The sequence below is a fragment of the Cyprinus carpio genome, chromosome A2, assembly GCF_018340385.1.
Source record: "Cyprinus carpio isolate SPL01 chromosome A2, ASM1834038v1, whole genome shotgun sequence".
Classification (NCBI taxonomy): domain Eukaryota; kingdom Metazoa; phylum Chordata; class Actinopteri; order Cypriniformes; family Cyprinidae; genus Cyprinus; species Cyprinus carpio.
Window position 1 is genome coordinate 22,113,617 of NC_056573.1, and position 10,219 is coordinate 22,123,835.

Here is a 10,219-nt window from a genome sequence, read left to right on the forward strand (position 1 = left end):
ATCGGTCGGGCTCTACTAATGATATTGTGTGTGTGTGTGTGTGTTAGATCGGCGTCAAACTGCAGCAGGTGGAGGTGGAGAAGAACATTTTTGCTCCAGTCGTGGAGACCGTTATTCTTAAGGTAAATAGTCTGTGATTTAGTAATTTGTTTTATTTTTTGAAAGATCATTTCACATGCAGAATGTTAACTACATAGTTTTAATACCGTAATATAGTCATCATTATAGTTAGAGTTCTTGGTGTAAAAAGGCCTTTGCACTATTTACTAACTTGTACATTTTCGTTCTAACCATGATGAATGATAGCCCCTCCCACTCTGAAATCTGATTTGTCTTAAATACCACTCCACATAGCTCTTTATTAAGCATCAAATATGTTCACATTAATTTTCTTTTTACCTTCAGTGAGAACAATTTTTTTTGTCCTTGGTAGGACATTCTTAACATGTCAAGGTGCTGAATGTTGTCTAAATCTCTCCATAGGCTGTGGAGCAGTTTGCCAGTGAAATCCTCAGGGAGTCTTTGGCTAATGCCCATGGGAAATCCCAACAAAACAGGTCAGTGCATCAGCCTGTGTGCCAGTGTAAGATTAATCAAGACAGATGGGCAGACCAGCATGATTCAGAGTAAAAGAGTAGTTTGAAGCGCCTCTTCTGTTCTTTACATATAGAGCTTAAAAGATTATTTCCAGGTCAGTTTTGAAGAACTCAGAGCATTGAACTTTGTCTAATGTGATTTGATCATGATTGTGGGAGGAAGTGCTTTATGATAGTATATAATTATCAGAGCACTGAGAAAAGCTCATGAAAATCTGATTTATTTGAGTTGTAGAGCAGCAGAGCCCAGCCCTGAGAGAGAAGAGATTGTCTCAGTGCTGCTCTACTTACTCAGCACATCTGCTTTCATTCACACGCCTGACACACACACACAGATTGAGCAGAATATTTCATCTGCCTTTTATACAGTATTCGGTAACTGCCTTTTATAGAGCACCGTTTTAAATGATGATCAGTATATCAATGATGAAGCAGGAACTGATCGAAGTCTCATACATTTACAGAAAGCAGCAGTTTGACAAGACTCTCAGACCTCTCATTTAATGCTCAAAGGTCAATAACCTATTATTCCAAGAGAGCAAATGTACCGTGAGACTTTTCTCTCTCATTCCCATCCTTGTTTCATCCCTCTCTTCTTGTCTCCACAGAACTCCGAGAGAGATATCAGCTATGGACGTGCATCAGGCAATTAGCTCTATTCCCACCTGTGATTTTCTGACTAATAGGTAATTTTGTTCATCCTCTTTTTAGGCTTTTCAGCAACTATCATCCCATGGTCTTGAACAACCTGGAAACATATGGAAACAATTAAATAAAATTCAAATAAATATAAATAGGCACTGAAATGTCTCTATCAAATAGTTATGCTCAGCATTTAAATATGTCATTGGCTCTAAATACCCCTTTTTGGTGCAATTTCTATATGATTTTTACAAAATCTTTAAAAATCTTAACCAACTTTTGAAATGTCATGGAAATGCATCATTATTACAGTTACACTTATTTTAAACCTCACCATAAACTCTTGTCTCCGGTAGGTACATGGGCATCATGGTGAAGGATGAAGGCCATGCTGACTAACTTCACTCCTTGGCATCTGACCACAGAAGGACAGGTGGACTGTAATTTACTGACTCCTCCCCCTCACATTATGTTAAGGTGGAGAATGTGCAAGGGCTGACCAATCACAGGTGCAAATGCCCTCTTACTTACTAGTGTCATAATAGAAGTCAGCCATTTTTACAGCAACTGCTGTGTTATACATGAGGGTACTGAACCCAAACACAGCTTGATACGCAGTCTGAACGGCATTTGTTTCGTATGGCTACATCAGTCTATTTAATTGTTTTTCATGCTTTATGAATTCTGTGATATTTATGAACTCTGGTCCAGTATATGTAACTGTCAGTACAATAACTACAGTACAGTGTTAATGATCAGGTACCATAGACGCAGAAGCATCTGCATCTGATTATTCTACTTTGATTGAGACCCTCGATCTCTGCAAACAAAAGCTTTGCTGTTGACAGCTGTTTAACTTGTCTTAGTCTTAAAGGAATAGTTCACCTAAAAATTACTTTTCTGGAATGATTTATTACCTTCATGTTGTTTGAAATAGTGTTGAGTAAATAATGACAGAAATGTCTTTTTGGGGTATTTTTTAACCAGACATACAGACATTAAATGAAATGTCCATTTTGAGTCGCACGTCTTCACTAGTTTCACACTAGGGCAAAGAATGTTTAAGAAAAGTCTTAATCATGTTGTTTTCGTATGAATCATTTTCGTACAGCTGTGGGATTTATGAAGGATTAAACTTCAGTGAGTGTGGAAGTTTTTTGTGCGTGTCATTTGGGGGCATTGAGGAGAAGGTGCAGATTGACAGGAGGCATTTTCTGTATTTGCTAAATCTGTTGTGTCCTCTGGTTTGGTGGGCTACTTTGTGTCATACAGCTAGCATCAGTGTCTGGTGTGTCTGTGGTTGGGAGAGAATGTATTGCTGTGTGTGCTAATTCAGTGTTAAAATCTTCACTTGTCTAACCAAACTCCTGAATGTTTTTCTTTCATATTGTGCATTACAAAATAGCTATTCTTGTATTAAAAATGGTCAATCTGCCACTAAGATGGATCCAGCTGTCCTGATTTGTTCTATTCTTTCTACAACTGGCAGTACAGTTGAAATATCACATAGCATGCCAATAACAAGATAGTGCTCAGGGGGCTTTCGAGGGCTCAGAAATAGATTTCCTTTGTTTTTTGTGTTTACCAGCCTACCAAAACTTGTTTACAATTTTTTTTTGTTATGCTATACCAAAGATTGAATTCACTATTTTTACTAACTTGTTTTCTTTCCATTAGCAGTTTTTTTTTCCTGATCACGCTTATGCATCAGTTTTTGAGTGATTTTATTTTTTTTGTAATGTAACTTACAAGACAATTTCAATCTTTAAAATTATTACAATTATTCGTAAGATGTTTAGAATGATTAATCAGCTCTTAGTCAAATAATGTGGAAGCAAATTTAAAGAATGTAATTTTTATTTAAACGGTTTGTCCTAAGGATTTCCCCCATTTATCTCTAAACTGAATTTACAAAATACTTGCACAGCCCCCAATTCAGTGACAGTGAAATATTCATATTAATATTTTAGTCTTTATATGGGTTTCATAAAGGGCTAGCAGGGTCTGGAGCATGAAAATGGTGATAAGAAGCACCCGGCATCCTCAGGCAGACATTAGCAGATCAATATTGGCAGACCAACATCACTATATACAAAAGCATATCATTAACTAAGCTTGTACAGGATAAACACACCCAGACACCAGATTACATTTTGTTGCTTTTTAAACATTTTTAAATCTTGCATATTCAATCAATTCATAAAACTTTTAGGAAACATGCAGATATTCATTCAACTGGGACAGTTAGCAGAAACTGAGGCCCGAAAACTTTCCCAGTCACACACTCTTTCTATCACTCTTAAATCTGAAGTGTATTACAATACAAACATATCCTTCTAGTAGATGGTTGACATTTGAAGCATACATTCTCTTGCATAGATTTCACGTTGTGTAAATTTCTAGCAAAATTCCTCTGGTTCTGTAGTTTCCTCAGTGGAATGATTTGGAGAATTCTATTTTACTTTTCACAAGCTCTTGCATTGAACCCGTCTTTATTCATCCTCTGGCATTCTTCTCCTCTGACAATCCTAGTCTCTCAGAACTACTTCAGTTTCTCAATATTCAGATGGCAATTCATTTTTAAAATGGTCTCCTCTTCTAGTGAAAGGCCGAATCAGACGTGAATGTGGCTCTTTATATGGGGAGTGTTGATGGATCATATGTTGAAGATCCTGGATTTGCTTTGAAAGACGGCAGATGGGTTTGGTGACAGCTTAGTCTTCTGCTCCTGTCACATAAAACACATTTCTGTTCAAATCAGCAATGACTTTTGTCAAAGTATAAAAAAAAAAAAAAAAAAAAGTATAAATATGAAATGTACTTTTAAAAAAAAATCTTTTTGGAAGGTTCTTATGTTCACTAAGGCTGCATTTATTTGATATAAATATGGTAAAATTTTAAGCATCATTACTCCAGTCTTCAGTGTCTCCTTCAGGAATCATTCTAATATGCTGATTTACTGCTAAAGAAACATTTATTTTTTTGAATGCTAAAAACAATTGTGCTGCTTAATATGTTTGTGAAACTTTTTTCACCATATTCTTTGATGAATAGAAGGTTCAAAAGAATAGTATTTATTTGAAATATGAATCCATTCAGAGTTTTCATCTTAAAAGTAAGTAGAAAAAGAAGCATCAGGTCATGGACACTCTTGACGTCTTCCTATGAGACTTCAAACTTTAAAACACCACTAGAAATAGTATCCATTTGGCATACTATTTTCAAATTACTATGATTTGGGATTTACTTATCCAAGTCTCATATTATAGTATCTCCAGCCCCTTTGCCACCATCTGTCTTTGTTCTTTGTCTCTCTTTCTGTCTCTCTCTCTCTCTCAGACCGTCTCCTTCTCCTAGCTAGAAGACATCTAATCCTTACTGTAGGGGCTCGCTATTTGAGAAGCCAAGCGCTGGAGTGAAAATGAGATTTATCATTTATACTAAATCTTTTTCTCTCGCACACTCTCTCACACTGTTTAGTGATTCTAGAATAAGAACTTGACACCCTCAGCCTCAGACTCACTAACAGCAGACATTGTTCAAACCTCAGGCCTTCAGAATGGCATTCTACCATACTAATGCTGGAAATGCTTTATAATATGCCAATTTGGCCTTGGAGACCTCCAAAACATCAACCTTGAATTAATTATTTCTGAAATGACAAGTGGGTGTTAAATGTTTTTTAAAGCCTTTTGCCGAGTAATAGTACATACACTACCGTTCAAAATTGATGCATTAAATTGGTCAAAAGTGACAGTAAAGATATTTCTATTACAAAATATTTCTATTTCAAATAAATACTGTTGTAGTATTTATAAGTTCTAATAAATACTCTATAATTTCCAATACCAAACAGTGTATGCTTACGTTTTCCTGGTTTCACTGAGCTTGTAATAAACTGATGAACTATACAAAAAAAGGTTAAATGAAAAAAAGACCACTTAAAGAATTAAGAATGATCAGCTGGTTTTATCTCTCAAACAAGTGTTTAAGAATAGTGGACAGTTAGTCTGTCTTTTACCATTAAATTCAAAGCATCAGCTGGAGGGAGATCAGGAGGGCAGGTTGGGTGTGTTTGAGTTAAACCTTTGGGACGGCCAAAATAATGGCAGCTGGCTTAGTCACGCAAGTCTCCAGTGTTCTAGACTCTATCCAGCACACTTACACACACACACACACAAAATATAAACCCACAAAATCAGCCTCCTAGATATAGACTGATGACTTGCGCTATGCCTACGTCATCCGCTGGAGGAGCCAGGACATTTTTTTTTATAACTCCGATTGTAATTATCTGACAGAAGAAAGTCATATTCACCTAGGATGGCTGGAGGGTGAGCAAATCATGGGGTCTTTTTCATTTTTGGGAGAACTATCACTTTAAAAATAATTTAGTAGAAAAATTGTCTGTTTGATATGATTTGAATGAGAGCACACGCCTGCTTCTCCACTACATAGTATGCCAAAAGTTGCATGTTCAGCATTATCAATTGTATCTGTTAAAAACCTCTTTATTCATAGAGCAGAGGTGCCGAAGTTTTTTAATATGAAGGGCCAAAAATCAAACTTGCTTGAGGGTCGTGGGCCAAAAGTAAAATGCATTATATCCAAACATATTACATTAAAATAAATTACATTGTAAACATTTTTATATATATTTTAAAAGTATTTCTTATAATAATAATAATAATAATTTCAAGGCATTTTTCAATGCAAAAATAAATAATAATAAAATCAATGGTTGTCTCGCAGTCCCTGGTTTTGGCATCTTTGTTTTCATCAGAAAACGCCAGACTAGTGGATCTATCTGACAACTTGACAAGTGGATCAGCACATAGGTTATGAAAAGAAAAGTTACAACTCAATAACAGAGACATTTAAGCCTGACACCAGAGGCACACATTTCATGCCAAATCTGCCTCAGACTGCTGGCATTGTGTGTTTCAGCTGTCTGTTTCTCTCCTCACTGGTCAAGCATGAGGTTTGACAGCATGCATGGGTTACCAAGAGAGTAATTAAGACTAAATGAATCCCAATTAGTGCATACTTCACTGACTGACGGGCAAAAAATTCAGCACCAGTTTCACAGTTAGTTTTGATTATTATTGAGAGGACGGGCACAGACTAGATTGACGCAATGGGGCACAGGAGCGGGTCACTGATTACATAACCTCAATGAATCAGCACTAGTCGATACAGAGAGCACAACTTTTACCAGACATAAAACTCGCATTTGACCCAGATAGGGATCAGTGTTAAATAACCAACATGATTTAACTGCATATTACGCTTGATATCACAGATTAACCTAAAAGGTTATGCAAATGAATATTTCTGCTTACATATTCTGGGTTAAATACCAGAATACCAATTGCCCAAAAAGTTAATCTAGCTAGAAAGGTAAACCCACTTCAAAAGGTTGATTTTGTCAACTTTACAGCTCAAACATGAATAATTCATTGGGGCGGGGGGGGGGGGGGGACTCTCCCTTATCAAACTGTTGATAGAAGTCCTTATGATAAGTCAACTTGTTTTTACACATTGATCTCCTGCTGATTATATGAAAGTCTCCAGTTCGTTCTCATTCTGCTGATCATGATCTGAAATTTTGCTCTTTGTTGATAGTTCTGTCACATCAGCTCACTGTCGGATTTGATCTCTTTCTCTTCTGATCTGTCATCTCACTCACCTCTGGTTTCATGCTGCTCTCTGTCCTGTGTGAGTGTGCTCTCTCTGTCTGTGCGTGTGTGCTGGTCTCCGGTACGCCGGCGTCCGTGTGTCTGTGTGAGTCTGGGCTGAAGGCAGCCTGGTAGCTGGTCTCTGGTGGGGGCTGGTCAGCACCTGTACCCAGGAAGGTGGGCCGTTTGTGGACAGGCTTTGATGGCCGAGCTCCAGACCACGGCTGGTACTCCTTCCTGACTCCAGAGAGAGATCAAATGTATCAGACAGAGACAGAGAAAGACAGACAAGTAAAAACAGAGATAGAGTCCTGAGGAGCTGCAGATAAGAGCAGCACATGTCAGGCTGAGTTAAAGTCATGCTGACAAACCATAGCAACAGTTGCCCAGCATAAAGATTTACTTCAGCATAAACTGTATGAAAAATGATTTTCACTATCCATATCTGTACATACATATGCAATTTTTATAAAAGGGAAAAAAATCTCCATGCAGAATGAAAGCATCTAGGAAAGTTTTTAGTGAATAAATCACTGGAAGTGAAGGTTTCATACGTTCACAGATCACATCCTTCAACCAAAGGCTGATGAACACAGAAGGCTGTTTATCAATTCATTCTGTTCCCTTCAGATAACTGTTTACGTAGTTGTTTGAGATTAATTCTGCTCTTTCATGAGCTGTCGGATGAAATATGCATGACAGTGACCAGTAACCACACTGTCTGTAAATCACTGCAATGCACAACTGTTACAACCACATCAGTCCCATTACAGCGCTACAGTAAGCCAGCATCAAAGAAAGACAATTCATTTTTAGTGAACATGCGTTATTTCAGAGATAAATACCACTGTTTTAAGTTCTAGTGTATATTAGATAATATACATATATATTAGATAAATACCAATAAGTGATATTATTATTACATGTTTTTATGTTAGTATAGTAGTCTATTTGATGAATAAAAATAGTCAAGAGATATGGATATATAATATTATTTGTATGATTTTTTCATCATTTTAGTGTTTTTACTTACTAAATAGGTCAATATAAATAAAATATAGATTAATAATAATAATAATAATAAAAGTTTTTTTGTCTTTGCAATGTTTTTACTTACTTCAGAATAAAATAAAAAATATATAGATTACAAAGATTTATCCATATATTATTATTATATTTTTGTCTTTGTAATATGTTTTTACTTACTAAACTGGCTAAAATGAAATAAAATAATAAAATATAGATTACAAATATTTTAAAAAAATCATCAGTTGTTGTTATTAGCAGCAGCAGTAGTAGTAGTAATATAATATTGAATGTTTGTCTTTTGTAATGTTTTACTTTACTAAAATAAAATATAAGGAAATTCAACCATATAGTATTATTATATATAATTTTGTTTTGTTATGTTTTACTAACTAAATTTGCTAAAATTAAATCAAATTAATAACATAACGTTCTTTGTTGGATCGCAGTAAAATATATTTACTCATGATGATGATAAACTGTTGAGAAGTGTGTGCGTGTGTTGCAGTGGATGAGAGGTGCTGAAGAACAGCTCCCAAGAGAGAAAGCCCAGCATGAAGAGCATCGGTACCTGTATGAGCTGAGCTGATCTCCTCCTCTCTGCCTGCCCGCCCGCGGCTGACTCGTGCCGTTAGAGTAACCGTTCACCGGGCTATCCGTTAAAGTGCCGCCTTTCCCTCCGTTACTAATCCAGGGAAAGTTATCCTTCTTCGGGATGGGCCAGGGTTTGTAATCCTGTTTGTACTGGGTGACGCTCGGGAAAGGCACACCCGGGGGATGGTAGTCCTCGCGGGGTTTATAACTCGGTTCCGTCCGTCCTCGTTGCGGTCGCCGGACTCCAGCTGCATGGTCCGGCGTTACGAAGTCGACGCCCGGCGTCTGTTCCGTGGAAACGAGTTTGGTGACGGATTGCACCTCCTGCTCCCCGATGTCAGAGTAGTTCTGAATCGTTAGCGGAACCGACAAATCCGATTTATCGAACTGGTTCCAGAACCGAGCCAAGCAGCAGACTCTGCTGATGCACGGCCAAGCCATTGCTATGAAATAAACCAAAACAAAAAGAAAGAAAACACAGTAAAAAAGCGATGAGGTGCTCGATTACATGAAAGAATGTGAGCGCGTGTCCGTTCCTCTAGAACTGCGCGAGACGGCTCGGTGTCGGGACACTGTCATTGCACATTCATCTCACGTGATTTGCATTTAATGCAGAAAAAATAATAATCCATAAGCATCCGAGTCGGTGACCCGTGTCCACCTCACGGCTGTTTCCCCGACAGAGCTCAACTTCATGCCCTAAATAATGACATATGCAATGGTAAAACTAAGGTATTTTCTGAAGTACCATGTAAACTTGTAGTCGACGTGAAATACTTGACGAATTTGACATATTCACTAGTGACTAGGATATTCTGTACTTCATCTAAAACTATTTTATGCATGATCAGTTTAGAGGCTATGTGGAGCATGTATAGTTTTAACAATTTGCCGCATCACAGCACCATGAGCTGATATGATTAAACCTAAAAAGCTCTTAAAAAAAAAAACAAAAAAAACTTTTTTTTTTTTTTTTTAAAGAAATTTTACAACCAATAAATGACATACCAAAATACTATGGCATTCAAGTTTTAAAAACAGGGCACAATGTACTGTATTAATACAAATGAATGTTCTCATATATATCGCGTATTTCAATAGTAGTCACAGACTTGGAACTGACAGTACTATGGTATCTAGTACCATCCATGGTACAGCCATAGTACATTTTTGTAAGAACCATTCTATACAGTTGCTGCAAACCAAAACCAACAAATTCATCAACAAACACAACTCTGTGCATACACGAACAAGCTGCTGTTTTCAGGCTGTCATAACAAACATCTAAAGTCTGATTTAACAACATGCCACGAAGCAGCTGACTATGTTGAGTTCTGGAATATTTTGGCTTGATATTTCAGTTATAAAGTCTATGGCTCTGTTTTTCCACCTGATAAGCATAAGACCCATTAATTAACAGGTCAATTAAGCAGCACCTGTCTCTCATTGCTGCAGTCAGTGAGTGTGGGGAAATTTACAGCTTGGTTAAAATTTTTAGCAGTTTGAAAAATGTAGCCTTTCATTTTTCAAAAATTGTTGCATCATCATTATCATTATTTTTGACAAGCTACAAGTTATGCTGTTTTTCTCCATTAGTGGTCAAGACTAATTTACAAACAGATTTGTCACCTGAAAAGTCACTGCATTCCTTTCTGTTGGGTAAAATTTCTGCAAATTCAGAAA

At 36.9% G+C, this 10,219-nt stretch overlaps 2 protein-coding genes across 7 annotated transcripts in view; one reads left to right on the forward strand and one right to left on the reverse strand.

Annotated features, from left to right (window-relative positions):
• LOC109058176 (YEATS domain-containing protein 2-like) overlaps positions 1-2,685 on the forward strand; it is a 35,355-nt gene extending 32,670 nt beyond the window's left edge. For all 6 annotated transcript variants that reach the window (XM_042778768.1, XM_042778778.1, XM_042778761.1 and 3 more), the window contains 4 exons: positions 48-122; positions 484-557; positions 1,205-1,282; positions 1,595-2,685. In XM_042778768.1, coding sequence (XP_042634702.1) covers positions 48-122; positions 484-557; positions 1,205-1,282; positions 1,595-1,637 — 270 coding nt within the window. In that variant the 3' untranslated portion in view covers positions 1,638-2,685. The remainder of the gene's footprint in view (positions 1-47; positions 123-483; positions 558-1,204; positions 1,283-1,594) is intronic.
• Positions 2,686-3,106: 421 nt separating this feature from the next.
• On the reverse strand, positions 3,107-9,324 carry LOC109058174 (microtubule-associated protein 6 homolog). The gene is made up of 3 exons (XM_019075398.2): positions 8,514-9,324; positions 6,928-7,153; positions 3,107-3,966 (listed from the first exon to the last, which is right to left on the reverse strand). Exons 1-3 carry the CDS (start codon positions 8,975-8,977, stop codon positions 3,895-3,897), a joined length of 762 nt encoding a protein of 253 aa, XP_018930943.2. The 5' UTR covers positions 8,978-9,324; the 3' UTR covers positions 3,107-3,894.
• Between the last annotated feature and the right edge of the window lie 895 nt (positions 9,325-10,219).

What these genes read in the sequence shown, in the direction of transcription:
- LOC109058174 (XM_019075398.2), bottom strand. Translation starts at nt 8,977, where the DNA reads ATGGCTTGGCCGTGCATCAGCAGAGTCTGCTGCTTGGCTCGGTTCTGG. An exon ending in GATCAGCTCAGCTCATACAG is followed by an intron (nt 7,154 to 8,513) that starts GTACCGATGCTC and finishes CTCTGGAGTCAG; the next exon opens with GAAGGAGTACCAGCCGTGGT. An exon ending in AGAGCAGCATGAAACCAGAG is followed by an intron (nt 3,967 to 6,927) that starts GTGAGTGAGATG and finishes TTTATGTGACAG; the next exon opens with GAGCAGAAGACTAAGCTGTC.